The sequence below is a fragment of the Stenella coeruleoalba genome, assembly GCF_951394435.1.
Source record: "Stenella coeruleoalba genome assembly, chromosome: 20".
NCBI lineage: Eukaryota > Metazoa > Chordata > Mammalia > Artiodactyla > Delphinidae > Stenella > Stenella coeruleoalba.
This window is the reverse complement of record NC_137166.1, coordinates 26,554,382-26,572,591: the sequence shown is the minus strand read 5'-3', so window position 1 is coordinate 26,572,591 and position 18,210 is coordinate 26,554,382. Positions and strand designations below refer to the sequence as shown.

The 18,210-nt window shown below is 51.6% G+C and overlaps 1 protein-coding gene across 5 annotated transcripts; it reads right to left on the bottom strand.

Moving 5' to 3' along the window:
• Positions 1-315: 315 nt before the first annotated feature.
• SLC38A7 (solute carrier family 38 member 7) lies at positions 316-16,369 on the bottom strand. 5 transcript variants are annotated; one of them, XR_013825286.1, is made up of 11 exons: positions 16,080-16,369; positions 13,803-14,224; positions 12,956-13,154; positions 12,590-12,734; positions 11,600-11,698; positions 10,890-10,947; positions 10,594-10,708; positions 9,106-9,253; positions 8,364-8,563; positions 4,671-5,273; positions 316-2,899 (listed from the first exon to the last, which is right to left on the bottom strand). XR_013825286.1 is itself a non-coding variant. In XM_079907397.1 (11 exons), the coding sequence occupies exons 2-11, from the start codon at positions 14,070-14,072 to the stop codon at positions 5,171-5,173; spliced, it is 1,392 nt and encodes a 463-aa protein (XP_079763523.1). In that variant the 5' UTR covers positions 14,073-14,224; positions 16,080-16,369; the 3' UTR covers positions 5,027-5,170. The 5 variants fall into 5 exon arrangements, 4 of the variants coding, with proteins under 4 accessions (XP_079763520.1, XP_079763521.1, XP_079763522.1 ...); XM_079907397.1 differs by lacking the exon at positions 316-2,899 and adding an exon at positions 7,469-7,523 and having other exon boundaries at positions 5,027-5,273; XM_079907394.1 differs by having other exon boundaries at positions 316-5,273.
• Positions 16,370-18,210: the final 1,841 nt, after the last annotated feature.

The window sequence follows — 18,210 nt, the reverse complement described above, 5'->3', positions numbered from 1 at the left end:
GGAGCTACTCTTCATTGCGGTGCGCGGGCCTCTCACTGTGGTGGCTTCTCTTGTTGCGGAGCACCGGCTCTAGGCGCACGGGTTTCAGTAGTTGTGGCACACAGGCTCAGTAGTTGTGGCTCACGGGCTTAGTTGCTTCGTGGCATGTGGGATCTTCCCAGACCAGGGATTGAACCCATGCCCCCTGCATTGGCAGGTGGATTCTTAACCACTGTGCAACAAGGGAAGCCCTTCCTTGGTGTTTTTATTTCTCAGATTTGTCCACACTGAGCCTCCAGCAATTCATCAATTACAGTTCAGGTTTCCTTACCCTGGCACTGACTCCCACAGAGGTTTCTGCTTGTGGGTTTCTGCTCTGTATTTGTCTGTCTTTCTCTCCAATTCTGGGGGCAGTGGTGTGCCTTATAATCTGACTTATTGTACATATCTAAGAAGAGTTGACTTTCCAGTTTGTTCAACTTTTTACTTGTTGTTAGGATGGAGTGGCCACTTCCAAGCTTCTTACATGTTGGACTGGAAACACATCAATTTCATTTTTAATGGAAGAATATCCAAATAGGCATCTTGTGCCTATTCCTTCCCCCCTCCCCACCCCACTGCCCCCTCAGGAAACACACAGTATTTGGAGGACAGGGTGTCTGCCGTCTTCCTTCTTCCTGACGACAATGTCTCTGGCCTTCCTCCACACCTATGGAAAAATTTTTCATTGTATCATAGCAATGAATTACCAAATCTGGATTTGCAATACTGAATCTACATCTAGCACATGTACCTACATAATTAGTTTCTGTGATTATTTGGTCTGATTCCCCCACCAGATTGGAGGCCATGATCTAGAAGTGGCCCTGCCCCAGTATAGGGACATCATTCAGAAGTGCTAGGCAGCAGTTCACCAGGAACCCTAATGACTCAGGACTGGACTGTCCTCTGAGGCCATAGGCTCCTCACATAAGCCGAAATTATTCAGAGGCGACCTCTATTGACTAAAGGAAGAAATTGCAGTTACCCTCCCACCCCACCCCCCTTCTTTCCAGTACAGGGAAATGACCAACATAATCCCTGCTATCTGCCAGGCATTTCACGTATATTATGCCATTTGTCCTTGGATTTATAATATTTGCATCTATAAGATGGGCACCATCACTCCTACTTCATAGTCGAGGAGAGTGGGGTTCAGAGAAGTGAACTAATTTCTGAGTTCCCACTGTAAAGAAGCACTGCTGAGATCCACCCCAGGTCTGTCTGAAGCCAAAGCCTTTGGTCTGTCCACCAGTCCCCTGCTATTCAAAGTGCAGTCCAAGGACCAAAGCATGGGCGAAGCTGGGAGCGTTAACAATGCAGACTGCAGGCCCCACTCCAGATCTACTGAATCAGAATTTGTATCCTAAGGAGATAAAAATTTTGTATGCACATTAAAGATTGAGAAGTACCCTGACTCCAAGGAAGTGCTAGGGGAACCTCTGCCTGTGTCCTCCTGAGGAGAAACTGAGTTTTCGTATTTCTTCTGCAAACGTGGATTTCTGGTTATAAAGCACTTCTGTCATTTTTCTCGTGTACTTTCTTGACATTGGCTCTCCTTTATCCTGGGAGGTAAGTAAGGTCAGTGATGATCAGTCCCATGTTAGAGAGTCTGGAAACAGAAGCCCAGAGAGGGGAAGAGACTTGCCCAGAGCCACCAGCCAGCAGGCATCCCACAACTTGACACGGTTTGGATGGGACAGTAAGTCAAAGGTTTTAGGGTCTGATGTTGGTGCCAGCATGAGGGCTGGAGGTTCCTGAGCTTGCCTTCCGGGGTCAGAAATCACCAGATTGAGAGAACCCTCTGCTCACTTGTTCATTCATGCACGGCAAGAGGGCTCCAATTTTACTCCCTGGGCACACTATGTAACATCTCTCAGCTTTCACTTTTGCATAGAGTTGTCATGAAGGCCAAATGTGAATGATGCAAGTTAAGTGCTGGCACAAAGTAAGAAATCAACAAGTGTTAGTTGCTATTCATTCAATCATTTGTTCAACAACTACTGAACACTTGCTATGTGCCAGGCACTGGCTAAAATACCTGATGGACAAGGGAGATGTGATCCTGCTCCCGTGGAACTTACAGTCTAACAGGGAGACAGACACTGATTAAATGCTTACAAGTCTTGAATGAATTTGGCTGGGCATTTGCCTGTGGCCTAGATGTAACCTTTCCTTCCCTCTGTTCACTCAGAGGAAGTGAAACCAAACCTCAAGCTCTTGGTCCACTAGGCAGGTGTGAACCATGGCCCAAAGCTGTCCCACCTGTCTAGTCTTGCAACATGTTTCCTCCTTGGAGAGGGTCCCCACCTCCACCAGGAGGGAGGGATCTTTGCAAAATACCCGAACAGGGATGGGGAGTGTGGTAGAAGGTGGGCGGGTTCGACTTTATTCTGAGGACCAGGGGGAGCCGTTGCAGACCATCTCAGAATGCTCTGCTCTCACCTCTGCTGCTCTCCCACACCCAGGTAATGCTCCACCGACAATGGCCACTTTCCAGTTCCTCAAATGACCATGTTCCTCCCATCACAGGGCATTTGCACATGCATTTCCCACAGCCTGGAAAGGTCTCCCCCACCTCTCTTCACTTAGTTCGTTCTACTCATCACTCAGGGGCCAGTTCATATGTCAATTCCTCCAGGAAACCTTCCTTGACTCCCCAGGGAAGCTTCAGACCCCCAAATATAACATTCTGTATTTTCCCTTCTTGGCATTTATCACAACTTGCATGTTTATATTTGTGATGATTTGCTAAGCATCAGTCTTCCCCAGTAGACTGACAGCAGAGCTGGTGTGTTTTGCTGAATATCTTCTCCCCAGCACCGAGCACAGTGAGAGGCTCCATAACCAGGACAACAGCGCCTGCTCTCAACACCTGCCTCTGAAAGGACAAAGCGGGAGGGATGCTCAGGGGTTTGAAGCTCACCCCAAAACTTGAGGTCAGGGAGGGACATACAACACAGAAGCTAATCTGAGGCTGCAGTGGTGCAGGGAAGACACAGGAAGGACTTGAACCAAGGTAGAGGCAGCAGGACAGACCAAGGCGGAGTCCCAAGTCAGTGGGGAAAGTCTGATGGGATGTGGAAGGAGAGAGAAGTGTTAAGAACCACTTGCAGGTTTCCAGCTTGGGAAAGGGAGCATGATGGGCCCATTCGCGAGTAAGGGGTCACAGACGGTGAGGCCAAACGGCCTTATCGCACCCCAACCCCTACTCCCACTCCAGCCCGTCTTCCTCCTGTCAGTGGCCTGGACTGTCCCTGGCACCAGACACAGGCCACGCAGCTCAGCAGCACAAGTCCCTTTTTATTAACCATCCTCCCTGGTCTGAATGTGCAGAAGTAGAAAAGAAACAGTAAAATGCCCTGGCAGAGAGGGCAGGGGAAGGTGCTCCTGAGGTTAGGCCAGATTCCAGCTCATTTTCCCCGTACATGCCCCCAGCCCTCACTGAAATCCAACATTAGGAGGCAGTGCAGCCCTGCTGATGATGGGCCATCCTCCTGACCGTATCTGGGGTGGGCACTGGCAGGGCCTGGTGCTGTGCAGCAGGCGGAGAGAAAACGGCCACGTGGGTCTGGCCCCCAGGGAACGTGAGCAAAGGCAGGTCACCCAGTCCGGGGGTCTGAGCAGAAGCCTGTTTGGCCCCAGCAAGGCTCTGCTTCTTCTGTCTCACTGTCCTGAGGGCAGGGATCCCTCTCACCCCACCACTGCATTCAGAGGTTTTAGGCAGGAGGGGCCAGGGAGAACGCTAGGTGTTCCAGGCAGAGGAAGCCTGATTCGGTGCCTAGGCTTGGCCTAAGTGAGTGGCCAAGGTGTTCAAAATAGGAAAGGAGAAAAATATCCTTCCTCACCCCGCCTGGGGCACAACGTAGGTGTGACCTCAGTGTGATCGACAGGCCGCCGAGGCCAGGCCTGGTAGACCTGTGGAGCTGAGGAAGTGGACGAGAGAGGGTTTGGTCCACCCCCACCCCCATACTTATGTGAACAGGAGAGACTGAGCTACATAGAAAAATGGGGTGGTGGCGAAGAGGTGATGGGGGACAGGAGCAGACAAGATCCAGACTGAAAGGGAAACTTGTAGGCTGGCGTGACTACACTCAGATGTTGCCTAGTCAGTGGCCACCCAGCTGCCTTTCTTGTCTCCAGGGTACCAGGCTGGGTTGGCAGGGAAGGGGGGACGTGCAGGGCAGGGAGAAGAGAAGCAGCCATTCAAAGTGAAGATGCCAGACAGGTTCACCTTGATCCTCACCAGCCCAGCCTGCATGGGGTTCCCAGCTTGCTCCCTCACCCACCCTTGTGCCTCTGAAAAGAGGGACCCATCAGGAATCTGAGAGAGAAAAGCACACTCCGGCCTTGGGGAAAGCTAAGGGAGGAGTACTCACAGCACCGTGGCACGAGACGGCCCCTGGCCCCTGGCTCAGAGCCGGGCTGGCACCGTTTGTAAACATTAGACTTGGTGATGTCTGGGGATGGAGGAGCAGAGGGATGCCTGGACCATCAGGTCTGGGTAAGAAGACAGGGTGAGGCCCCAAAAGGCTTGGGAAATGCCAACCAGCCATGGGCAAGAGGGCTCTCAGGCTCACCGCAGGCCCAGGAGGCAGTGGACAAGGCATCCATCTGCCTGCCTCGGCGCACCTGTATGATTTCAGTGCTACCTTTGGAACTTGCCGGAGGAAGCCACTGCTGGCTGGGCTGCCGACAGACTGGAACAGGCACTGAGCCCCGGGGTAATGAGCACAGCCCCTACCCAGGGCAGGCTTCTCTGTGGAGGATGGCAGCCCTTGGTCCACACTCTTTCTCCAGAGGGAAGTCAGGCTGAGTTGTTCCTTCGGAGACCCACCGACTCTCTTCACCCGTGGCTTCCAGGCATGGAGAAATTGAGAGGTGGAAGAGGGGGGAAGGTTCTTCTGTGACACGAGACCTCCTCCTACCATCCATGGCACTGCCAGGATGCGGGGGCAGGAAGGGAGCTGGGTTTGAGCTGTCCAGGGTTGTGGGGCCTGATTTCACCCCAGAACTGTCCCTGGAAAAGGATGTCCAGATGTCATCCCACCAGTAGAGGGGAATGATGCCGGACTCAGGGTGGTCCTGAAGCTCTACGAGATGGGTTCCAGGGTCCAATGGCAAAGGCCAAGAATTCCCTGGGAGGCACTGGTTATGCCAAGAGATCCACAAAAATGGCGTTGGCTGTGGTCTGGCCGAAGATGAAGGCTCCCAGCGTGACCAAGAGGACTCCGTAACTGACCATCGCCCACCAGCTGTAGAGCAGAGGGTGAGAGAGGGCCTGGTCAGTCGATCCACTTGTGAATTTGCCAACTTCCATATATATATATATATATATCAGTTAATTACTCTAATTACTTATACCACTTCTCCTGTGGGAAGAGCACTTCCTACTTCTCAACGACTTTCATACAACAGTTTATGGGGCTGGGTGTATGATCCCTAGACCATGGGTAAAGAGGCCAAGACCTAATGGGATTAACTGACTGGTCACAGCACACCAAGGGCAGGACCAGAATTAGAATCATGTCTCCTGGGACTTCCCTGGTGGTCCAGTGGCTAAGACTCCGAGCTCCCAAGGCAGGGGGCCCGGATTCCATCCCTGATCAGGGAACTAGATCCCACATGCCGCAACTAAGAGTTCGCATGCTGCAACTAAAGACCCCCGCGTGCCACAACTAAAGATGCTGCATGCCACAACTAAAAGATCCCACATGCCATAATGGAAGATCCCACGTGCTGCAACTAAGACCTGGGACAGCCAAATAAATAAATATTAAAAAAAAAAAAAAGAATGCATATCTCCTGATGGAAAGATGGTCAGGAAAAAGCAGGTCACATGGAGTGATCCATTTCATTAAAAAAATAAATAAAAAAAGGAGACATCTGCAAAGATATGTATCAAAAATAGCTACAGGGTTACAACTGGAATTTTTTCTTTCTTTTTTTCCTTTTTTTGCCCGCCTGGCTTGTGGGATCTTAATTCCCTGACCAGGGATTGAACCCATGCCCTCAGCAGTGAAAGCACAGAGTCCTAGCACTGGACCGCCAAGAAATTTCCTGGTTATATCTGGATATTAAAGGTGATTATTATTTTCTTCTTTAGACTTGTCTGTATTTTTAAAGTTTTCTATAATCAATGAGTATTACTTGCACAATATATTTTTTTAAAAGCATGCAACCTGGTCATAACTTCTCTACCATTCAGGGACATGCACGTATTAAAAGAATGCAGTGTTTTGCAAAATGTGGCCTATACACACAATGGAATATTATTCAGCCTTAAAAAGGCTGCTACAACATAGATGGACCTTGAGGACATTATGCTAAGTGAAAGAAGCCAGGTACAAAAAGATAAATACTGTGTAATTCCAGTTACATGAGGTACCTAGAAGAGTCAAATTCACACAGACAAAAAGTAGAATGGTGGCGGCGAGGGGAGAGGGAATGGGGAATTATTGTTTAATGGGTACAGAATTTCAGTTTAGGATGATGAAAAAGTTCTGGAGGTAGATGGTGGGGATGGTTACACAAAAGTATGAGTGAACTTAATATCACTGAACTGAACACTTTAAAATGGTAAAAATGGTTAATTTTTTAAACATGTAGTGTTTTGTATCCATTAGACTAACAAATATTGAAAAGGCTGCTATATACAGTCTTGGCAGGGGTGTGGGGAACAGGGCACTTTCATTCACTGCTTCTGGGACTCTGACTGGTGCTGCCTTTTTGGAGGGTAATTTGAACCCGTGTGCCAGAGTAAAAATGAGCGTGCCTTATGATGGAGCAACTTCCTTCTAAGAATCGATGCTACTGAGATCCTCGAACAGCTGTGCCAAGGTGTACATGCAGAAGTGTGTTCACATTCAGGACACATTCAAACAGCAAAATATTCTACGGCCATGGAAAAAGGAAGCAGTAGATCTTCTTGTGTGGACATAGAATGATCTCCAAAATACGTGGTTAAGCGAAAAAAGCAAGTAGCACAAAAGTGTGTCTGGCATGAAACCATTTTTGAAAAAACCTAACCGGACACAAAACCCCATGTGTTTGTGTATACGCGTGCATAGCTTTGTGTACACAGACACATGTGCACACACACAAACAGTCTACAAGGGCACAGGCTGTGCTGATCTCATGGAGCTCTCTCGGGAGAAGGGAGCGGTGGGGAGCGGGCTGTGGGGTAAGAGGGACTTCCATTTTTTTCTCTAAAATCCTCAGTAGTTGATGACTACTAAGAACCTGCTGTATAAAAAAATAAAATTAAATTAAAAAATTAAAAACAAATCCTCAGTAGTATTTGAACTCTTACAACTAACATGTTACACATTTTAAAAGAAGTATTTAAAAAGTTTTTCCAAGTACACAAGTCTCCTGACTCCTATCCATTTAAAGGCCACCCCCCATCCAGTACCTCCCTGAGAGGACCACGGGCCGGACCCTGCTTTACCTGGCTGGCTTGACTTCCTCCATCTCAGAGAGTTTAGCTTGAATGAGGCACAGCCCTAGAAGAGAAGAGGTGGCCCTGGGAGCTTGGGTGGGCACCCCCCCCCTCCACCCAGCAGTCCAGCCTCCCCCTTTGCCAGGAGGCAGTGATGGTGGGTGGAGAAAGGCCTGTGTTTACTCCTCCACACATTCCGCCTCTGTCTCCACTCTGCACCCAGCTGGAGACCTGGCATCTGGTCTCCCAGGAGGAGCCAGCACCTGCCAGGCACCCCTTGGGCTGCATGCAAGCCCCAGAGCTAAAGGGGCAGCACAGGGAGGTGACTCAGTGGTGTCTACATCGCAGGGCCCTTCCCAGTGCACTTCTGAGCAGATGTGTCCCCCCTGCTCCAAGCAAAGTGGCAAGGGATTTCCAGGTGGCCTCCTAGAGAGAAGTAAGCTGGGTACAGGCAGAACTCATGACTGGGCAGATAGGACAGTTGCCCAGGGATCTGGTGGCAGATCGTGTCTGAAACTCAGGTCTCCCGACCCGTGTCACGGTGCCACCACCAGACCCTAATTACCCCGTCATGGGCTGACCCACCCAGATCCCTGATAGTTGGGGAGTAACAGGTACCTGAATGAAGAGTTAAGAGTATAGGCTGTGGACCTAGACAGACTTGGGTTTGAAAAGCTTCTATTAGTCTTTAGCTGAGTTTGTTAACCTCTAGGCAAGCTTGTTACCCTCTCTGATCCTCACACCCCCTCACCAGTGAAATGGAGATGACAACTACATCTTCTTTGCAGGAGATAACGTTTAAACACACCAGAGCCTGAAGTGGGTGATCAATAATCCGGGAGGTGACGCGCTCAGGCCAGGAGGCCCTGGGAGAGAGTGCTGCGGGGATGCCAGGGGTCCACACCTGGGAAGACGAAGATGAAGCAGGCGGCCAGCCCTCCAATGACCGAGATGACCTTGCCGATGTCAGGGATGAAGAGCGCCAGCAGCAGGGTAAGCAGGAACCAGACCAGCGTCTGCAGTACTCGCCGCCGCCGCTCCCGCCCCACGTCCTCCTCCACCGGCATCCCCTGGTAGCGCAGCCACAGGCCTTCGACCACCGCCCTGCCCACACAGAGAGCGGCTCAGAGGCGCCCCTGCTAACAGCTCCCCACCTCCAGCCATGGAGCCAGACCCCCGACTGGGTGGACTGTAGGCAAGCCTCTAACCCCTGGGCCTCAGTTTCCTCTTCTTTGAAATGGGCCTAGCAGCACTCTTCTCAGGGTTGCCGTGGGGACCGAACGGGATGGTGAATGGGAACGGCTTAGTGCCTTGCCTGGCCCAGGACTAGCACACCCCATGGGAACATATACTACTAGTCTCCTGAAAAGGAAGGGTCTGGGGTACCCAGAAAGCAGGGTGTTCAGGAAAGGATCTGGACTAGAGGTTCTCAGAGGACTCACAGAATGTTTTGGTGACTCTGGGACAAAGGGGACCCCCAAAGACCCGGCTGGGAGTACTTGCAGGGCCATGCGAGGCACTGACTCTTTCCTCTGGGCTTCCGGTTCTCCTTCTATAAAATGGATTCTACACAAGGCCCATGTTCAAAGGGCTTTCAGAGGCCCTGGTGAAAGGGAGCACCCCGGTGGGGTGGAGAGGGGACTCACCGCCCACAGAAGTGCAGGATAGGGTAGGAGGTTAGCACGCTCAGGATGATGAAGGCACGGGCGACGGCCACAGCCATGTCCTCCGACGGGTAGGACAGGAGCACATCGGGGTCCACAGCAGCTCCGAAGGTCAGGAAGCCACAGATGCCTGAGGGCAGGGACAAGAGGGCTGGGTCCAGGCGACCCTCGGAGGGTTAGGGCCATGGACCGTTCACCGCTGGGTCCAGCAGCAGGTGGGGAGATGACGGAGCAGCTCTGGAGGCTAAGACTGAAGCTCAGAGGGGTGTCGAGGCTGGGATCAGAAGCCTCCCTCCCTGACTTCTCACATCTCCCGCCCCCACACCGTCACCTTTCTAATCTTGAACTCACCCAGCAGTTCCTGTCTCAGAGCTTCCGCATTAACGTTGTCTGCCCATCTCCTCATCATTCAGGTCTCAGCTCCGTTGTCCCCTCCTCAGAATGCTTCCCCACCCAGCCCCTCCACAATAACCCCTGCCCCCAGGCACTCCCTCACACCACCCTGTTCTGTGTTCTTCAGAGCACTCCTCTCTCTTGGAACTTTCTTTCTTTTTTTTTTTTTACTTGTTTATTGTCTGTCGCCCCAGGAGAACGGGACTCTGCCTATTTGCCACCCTTGTTCCTGCTGTGTCTTCAGAAACTAGAACAGTGCTGGTCCTGAGAACCATCTGTGGAAGGAATCACAGGGCCATTCTTTGTGGTCTCCCAGCACTGCTCCCTCACCCAAACCATTTTCTACACAACACCCAGAGCCGGGTGTCCCCAAGCCACGCCCCTGCTGAAGCGCTTCCTCTCTGCCTCCCAACAGTCCTCAGGGATCTGGCTGTGTTCCCTGTCTGGCCGTGCTGCCCGCCACCCACCCTCAACTCGCTCCACTCCAGCTGTGCAGACCTTCTTCTGTCCCGGCCTCAGGGACTTGGCGTTTTCTGGTTCGTCTGTCTGGAATGCTTTTCCCCCAGCTCTTCAGATTCTAGCTCCTTCTCATGATTTGGCCTTCCCCAATTGCCACCTCCTCAGAGAGGAGCCACCTGTGACCTCCCCACCAAAGCCAACCCCACTCAGTCCCACTCACAGCTTCCCGTTTCCCTATTACTATGGCACTCACCACTGTCTGGATTTCCTTACTGACTCCTGACTGACTTGCTCCTATAAGACTCTCTCTCCGACTAGATTGTCAATTCCATGAGGGCAGGACGGGGTCTATCTATCTCCATGCCATCCCCCACGCTGAGAAAGTTCCTGGGACTTACTAGGCACCCACTGAGAGCTGCTGAATGAATGCATGCGTACATCTTTCTCATTTGGGCAGGAGGAGGCCCAGGGTGGCCCAAGTTCAAGCCAGTGCCTGCAGAAGCGTTTGACGTGTTGGGAGTGCAGGGCTGTCCCCAGGAAATCCTGGGCCAGACGACTCGGGGACAAAGAGGGAAAGTGGGAGCCCTCTAAGCCCTGCCCTCGGAGGGGAGCACTCACCTGTGCCCATGTAGACAGCGAGGGCTATGACCATGGCGGCCGTCACCACCCCACCCCAGGTCTTCACCTCAGGCCGCCGCATGCTGTTGAAGACGGGAACACTGCTCACGTGGCACTGTCAGGGTGAAGGGCAGGGTCATGGTGGGCAAGTGACCTCACCCCCAAGGATAAGGGGCAAGTCCTGGGGCCCCCACTCCGTCCTTCCTTCCAGGACTCCCCCATCCTGCCTGAAACGTGGATTCCATCCCAGGATGGGGAGTGAGCTAAGGGGACGAAAGGGACCTTGCAACTAGCACCTGAAATCCGAAGCAGATGGTGGGCATGGCATTGAACACGGCTATCCAGGAAGCTGGCCTGCGGACAAACACACAAGATGCTGCTGCCCGGGAGCCCCTCAGAGTCACCAACCGCTGCCATGCTCTTACTCTTCATTCAGCCCCCCACGGCCTCCACCAGCCAGCATGCACACATTCAACCCACAGAAGTCTGGGGACTGGGAGAGGACACATCTCCATTTACAGGTCAGTAAACTGAGGCTCTGGAAGGCCCTCTTGGGACCAAAATCCAGAACTTTTGGCTCTTGCACTTGGGCTTTTGCTTCTCTGATTTGTTCCTTTCAAGAAAAAGGAAACTTTTTTTTTTTTTAATTAAGAAAATGGATTCATCCTCACGTGGAAGATACAGATATTACAGATAAGCACATGTTGAAACAGATGTGCAATTCCACCTTGGCAGCTTCCATAACCTGAGGCCTAGTCTCACATTGGCTCATCTGTTGGACATTAGTGGCAAAGTCTCCCTCATCTCTGGCTGTCACTCTTCTCTCCAGCAAAAAGAGATCAGGACCTCTTGCCTCCTTCCTAAAATGACCAATGAGTCAAGCCCCAAGGCTCAATAATGAGCCTTGGGAAGAGCACCTGTGTGGCTTTTTGATGCCTGACCCAGCACCTCCTGGGGCCCGAGTGGCAGCTTCTACCCCATGTGTCTCCCCGGGGCCCTCACCCACCTGTTCAGGATGTCCGCTGGGGTCATCTCTTTATCAGGCCAGATGTATTTGATGATAACGATGGCAGTGACATACCAGGTGCCCACGACGCTCAGGAAGCTGCCAGGAAGGATAGATTAAGCTTCTTCCCCCCTATCCCCAGCTGCCTTTTCTCTCATTCCATCCCCAGGGACATCCACCCTTAACTTTAGTGACCACAAGTGTCTAATGAACCAACTGGGAGACTATCCCAAACAAAGACTCAAGAAACGCATGAGACATAAGTTTCAGAGAAACAAGCCACATTTAGGAAGCCAGGAGGGGACCAGACTGACACTTGTGGCCACTGGCAAATGAGGTGGTTCAGCTCCATGGCTCAGAGACCACAGCAGGGGGCTGGGCTTCAAAGCACATCTGCTACTTCAATCAGAGCAGCCCAGACTTGGCGAGAGGTGCAAGCAGGGCCTTTGAGAAGTAGGAGATGCTGGAGGGTTGAAGGCACAAATACTGGGAAGTCAACATTAAAGGAAACCTTGGAGACACTGAGTGTGACCCCTTCGATAAAGGATCACAGGAAACAGCTTAGAATCCCACAGCTTTTCAGACTCTGAGCCAGGAAGCTAGTCCCTTCCCTTCATACCAAGCTGCATGGAAAATGCTGCCAGGCTGACAATCCCAAATGATCAAGAGTCCCATCCTCTGTGGGAAAGACAAGGCCCAGGCTAGGAGACGGCCTTCACACATGATTATCATGCATCCCTTCTTCGACAAGGACATTTGGAACTGAATCTCTCACTGATACAAAGAGCCACTGTCTCCCTTCCTGCTGACACAAAAGGAAGGTCTTATGCCGGAACCCCTGCAAGCCCCAGTCTACCCTGCCTTGCCCACTCTTGCTGCCCCAGGAGATGAGGTGGCATGGAGCAGAGGGGTTCCCCTGCAGCCCTCGGGTCTCCAGCTGCCTGTGATCAGAGCTGCTGTCCAGCACAGGCTGGGGTGGGGCCTCCGAACCTGGCATATTTCTGGAAGCCGATCTCCCTGGGGATGGAAAGGGGCAGGATGAAGAGGAAGGCAGTGAGGCTGATGGTGAACTTGCGGTCTGTGTACCAGGGGCTGCCGCCGGCCCCCTCAGGCTCCTTTGCCATCACAGCTATAACTGCACAGGGAGGAAGGAGGGAAGGTGATGCCAGGCTACTGCAGGGTGTGGTCCTCCACCTCTGCTGGGACCTCCATCTGTCTAATGGGCCCAGCAGCCAGGAGGGAGGACTCCCAGATGAATGCTGGGCCCAGGCCAGGCCTTGGGCAGGTGTTCCATGCTCTTTCCCACCCACCGCATGACCCCCAGGGCTGGTGGGGGGTACTGAGGGGGGACCTCACTCTTGTCCTGCTGGTCCCCGATGATGATGAGGAAGGCGATGCAGGTCCCGAAGGTGTAGGTGGCAATGGCCACCTCACACAGCACGCCTGTCAGCTTGCCACACACAGCCCACACCACCTCCTGGTAGGTCCTCTCATTGCTGGCCTGGGAGCAGTAGGCCAGGATGACGAGGCCACTGATGATGAAAACCAGCATGGCCTGCGGGTAGGGGCATAGCAAGAGGGTGTGGGAAAGGCCTGGCAGCAAAGAGCAGCCTGGTCTTGCTCAGCATTTACTGGCCCGGTGCCCAATGCCCATCTGGCAAATTAGCCTTATCTTGCAGGGCAATTTTAATGGATTACTGGAGTTGAGATTTTCTTTAAAAACAGGAAGTTTTGAGGAAAATTTCAAACATACACAAAGGTAGACAGAATAGTATAATGGACCCCTATGTACCCATCACTCAAATTCAAAAATCATCAATTTACAGCCAATCTTGTTTCATCTATTCCCTCTCCCACTCTGGATTATTTTGAAGAAAATACGAGCTATCATATCATTTCATCAGTAAATATTTCAGCACGGCTCTAAGGTATGGGCCTGCTTTTTAAACGTAACCATGAAATTATTAAATATGCAGTCGATGTCCAAACTTCCCTGATAGCTGGGAAGGCTTTTGAAGCCTCATCTGGGCTCAAAGGAAAGAATGCTGGAATAGATTAGTAATGTCTGCCATGTGTGATGGAGGGGAGAGTGGTAGCATGTGTCTCCAACTGACCACTCCTGATCCAGAGCGTCCCTTTTGAGGTGAAGAGCCCAGACCCACCACTAGAACTGCACCTTTGCCCGCCAGGCCCGCTCACTCACCATCTGCAGCGTGATGCCAGCTGCCACTCCCCCGGCAGTGCTGAAGGCTGCTGGGAAGTTGAGCAGCCCTGCGCCCAGGCAGGCATTGACAACGATGAAGATGGCTCCAAGTGTGGAAGTGGTGCCTCTGCCCAGACCCCCAGGAGGGGCCTCCCCCTCACTCTTGGGGGCTATGTCCACAGAGGGACTCTGCAGCAGACGGGCACGCTCCCCGGAGTCTGTGCTTAAGCCCCACTCACCAAGGTCACTGTTGATGCTGACCTGGGCCATGGCCCTGGGAGTCCTGTTCCTGCAGGGTCTGTGGGTTCTGTCTCACGACCACATGCCCTGGGGAGCTGAGAGAACACCTTCAGCTGGAGGGTGCCACCAGCCTGTTTGGGGCTGTTATCCTAGGAGGCCTGTGGGCTCTGGCTCTCCTCAACCTAGATGGGAAAGGCAGATACTACTGTTATCCCAAGAGACACAGAAAGGTGAAACAACTTTCCCAAGATCAGATGGCTGAGATCCAAACCCGGGTGTGCCGCTGTGCAGAACACTGCGTTGGGTGCCACAGTGTGATGGCAGAGACAGAAATGTGTCAGATGTAATTCCTGCCTGCTTCAGGCCTACAGACCTATCAGGTAAATAAGACACAAACACAGAAGAGAGGGGTACTGATATGTCAGCACTAGAGGCCATGCATCGGGCAGGAGTGTCATGGACATATCTTATCTCATTCATTCCTTATGACAGTGGTCATAAGGTTCAGAGAGATCAGATCACTCATCCAGGGTCACAAAGTAGCAAGTTGCAAAGCAGGATTTAGATCCAGATCTGTCTGGCTTCCTCATTTGTTTCTACACCACAGGGTCGCAAGAACAATCCCCACCCAGAACTGTGGGTATTTCAATGTCTTACAGCCCAGCATACCTCCCTCCAGAGTCTAAATTCTGTGGAGCTTTCAAAGCCCTTCAAAATTGAGGCCAATTCTTACTTTTCTCCCCACATGCCTGACCTAACCACTGCCCATCACAGGGACATCCCCTCCAATGTCCCCAGCACACTGGGGGGTTTAGAATGGCTAGCAAGGCCTCTTGGGCAGTCAGATGCTTGCCATTGCTCCTCCTGTGATGGCTGAACAAAGTTGGGAGCCTTAAACTCATTAGAGAGAAAAGGGGGAGTTTGGGTGCTCCCAGACATCTGTCACCAAGCCTGCAACCAAGGGACACAGCTCCAGGGGAAATGTCTCCCTGCTGGCTCCAAGTCCAGAAAGATCAGTCAGCTGCCACAGGGCTTCCTCTTGTGCAACCTGCCACCCACCCAGCCAGCAACTCGGCAAAAAATCAAAGCGATGAGCAGTGGAGGCAGTTTTGGTCTCCCAAGTTTCCAGCGTAGCTCCAGAGACAGCCTTGCAAAGTTAGCGCTGCTTGAGCGGTGAGACCTTGTCCTCCACCCTGCTCACATCCCGGACACAGAGGTCTCTGCACTGTCTGAAATCTCTCAGCCCCGCTCCCCTCAAACTACTCTGCTCCATGGTCCCCAGCTTACCTGCTTTTTCCACCCCTCCAGCTTTGGTGGAGGGACAGCTGCTCCTTACAGCTCCTTCTCCCCAAAGATCTGGGATCTGATTCTCCTCACTTCCCTCTCTGCCCTCAGTTTCTTCTTTCTCAAACTCTACCCAAAATTTGTCAGCAGAGAAAGAGTCAGCTGTTTCTCTGCGGGCCAGCAGAGTGAAGGGAACTGAGGCGCTCTAACTCACGGAGTGGAGCAGCAGCTCAGGGAAACAGGCCCACGGACGGAAAGAGGCTAGACTAATGTCACAGCGGCTCGTCGGCAGAGCCAGAACTAGAACCCTGATGCCCACACGCTCAGGCCAGAGCTGTAACCACTGCAGTAGGCCCCTCAGATCCCAACCGGAGCAGGTTCCCAGGCCAGCCTGGGGCTGGATCCCAGAAATACAAGGGGTGAGCTGCATTGGAAGGTGGGCCAGGGCGCACCCAGGGCGGGGGGTGGGGGCGATCCTCAGGCCTGAAGCGAGGAGAGTGGGCTGCTGTGAGGTAAACTGGGGACGGGCTCCGGCTTTCGATCCGGGCCTAGGACTGATTAGGTGGAGACTAGGTGGGGACAGGCCGGGCTAAGGCGCGGCAAGGGCCGGCCGACCGAAGGCGGGTGTGGGGCGGAGGACGCCGGGCTACAGAGTCCTGTAGGGAGTGGGTAGGGCTCTGCCGCGGTGGCGGCCCTGGGGACCCAGGGACCTAACGTTTCCACCTCCACCAACCTGTACCTCCTTTCACTTACCTGCGGTGCTTTGAGCCCGGGCCGGCTGCGGAGACACGTGAGCAGCGGTCACATGACCGCTGGGGCGGACCGCGGGGCACACTGGGAGCTGTAGTTTTCGGCAGGCGTTAGTCTTGGACACCAGCTCTCTAATCCTCAACCCAACCGCATTGCCCCAAACCAGCCTCGGCCCCCCAGCCCGCCCGTGTTTATCCTGTTACTTTAGTCCTGGCCTCTTGGCCAAGCCGCACCTCCTGCCTCCTAGCAAGAGCATTAGGAGGTTTGGTGTCTTTGCCAGTACGGATGCTGTGGGCCAGAGCTATTTGGCCTTATTATCCTTCTTTGTCTCCCTTCTTACGTTCACACCCACAGCCAGTGACCCTGGACTTTTTCACTAGGGACAGCGAGGGGTCATTTGTACCTCCTTGAGCTGTGGCTGGCCTGAGGGTTGTTCATGGCTATAACCCTAGGGCCTAGATTCTACAACTGGGGATCTGAGGCATTGGTGTCACTCACATAAATATTTGTTGAATGAAGGAATGGGTGTCCAAAGCCCTGGCTTCTGTTTGTGGCTGTGTGCCACTTGCAGGCTGTCACATAATCTTTGGCATTCCAATATCTTCATCTATGTTATATCCTCTCCGTGCATCAAAGGTCCTTGCTGGTGAGGTCCTGTGTACTGTTTACCCAGTTTCCCTCAATGGTGACATTTTGCAGAACTATCGTACAATATCACAACCAGGATACTGACATTGACACAATCCACAGATCATGTTCAGATTTCCTCAGTTATATTTATAGTCATTTTTTAGTTTGTATTTAGTTCTGTACAACTTAATCATGTGTAGGGTTTACACCACATTCAAGATTCTGAACATTTCCATCACCACAAGGATCCCTCCTGTTACCCTTTTATAACCACACTCACCTCCCTCCAGCAAGGCGCCCCTTCTGTAACTCCTCGCAATCACTAATCTGTTCTCCATTTCTAAAAGTTTGTCATTTCAAAGCATGTTATATAAAAGGAATCATACAGTCTGCAACTTTTTAGGATTGGCTATTTTTACTCAGCAGAAGCATAATTTCCCAGAGACTCATGCCGTGTGTGTATGTTTTATTTATTACTGAGTAACAATATTCCATGGTATCTGCAGTTTGTGCAACTAATCACTTTTGAAGGACATCTGAGGTGTTGCAGGTTTTTTAAAACATAAATAACAGCTTTATTGAGATTTATGAATTTTACCAAAAAATTTATACTTTTCAGTGCCCAATACGGTGGTTTTTAGTATATTCAGAGTTTTGCAATCATTGCCACTATCTAATATCAGAACATTGTTATCACTCCCCCCCAAACCGTGTAACCACTAGCAGGCACTCTCCATTCATCCCTCCCCCAGGCCCCTGGCAACCACTAATCTACTTTGTGCTCTGAATGAGCTGTTTTCAAGGTTCATCCATGTTGAAGCATATATTAGTACTTTATTCCTTTTTATTGCCGAGTAATATTACAAGTATGTATGTGTATGGCTATATCACATCTTGTTTATTCATTCATCAGTTGTTTGGACATTTGTGGTTTCCAGTTTTGGGCTATTATGAATAATGCCACAATGAATGTTCAGGTACACTTTTTGTGCACACGTTTTCATTTATTTTAGGTATATATGTAGAAGTAGAATTGCTGGGTCAAACGTTAACTCTATGTTTAACCTTTTGAGAAATTGCCAGACTTTTATTTTTTTAAATAAATATATTTATTTTTGGCTGCGTTGGGTCTGATTGCTCTGTGCGGGCTTTCTCCAGTTGTGGTGAACAGGGGCTAGTCTTCGTTGCGGTGCATGGACTTCTCATTGCGGTGGCTTTTCTTGCTGCGGAGCACAGGCTCTAGGTGCAGGCTTCAGTAGTTGTGGCGCATGGGCTTAGTTGCTCCGCGGCATGTGGGATCTTCGTGGACCAGGGCTGGAACCCGTGTCTCCTGCATTGGCAGGCGGATTCTTAACCACTGCACCACCAGGGAAGCCCTGCCAGACTGTTTTCTAAAGCAACTGCACCATTTTACATTCTGACCAACTGTGTAAGGGTTCTAGTTTCCCCATATCCCTGATAACCCTTGTTATTGTCTGATTATAGCCATCCTAGTGGGTATGAA

Coding starts and splice junctions, on each gene's coding strand:
- SLC38A7 (XM_079907394.1), bottom strand. CDS start 14,072: ATGGCCCAGGTCAGCATCAACAGTGACCTTGGTGAGTGGGGCTTAAGC. Junction 12,735..12,955: donor CGGGGACCAGCAGGACAAGA/GTGAGGTCCCCC, acceptor CTCCCTGTGCAG/TTATAGCTGTGATGGCAAAG. Junction 8,564..9,105: donor ATCCTGCACTTCTGTGGGCG/GTGAGTCCCCTC, acceptor CTGTGTGGGCAG/GGCGGTGGTCGAAGGCCTGT.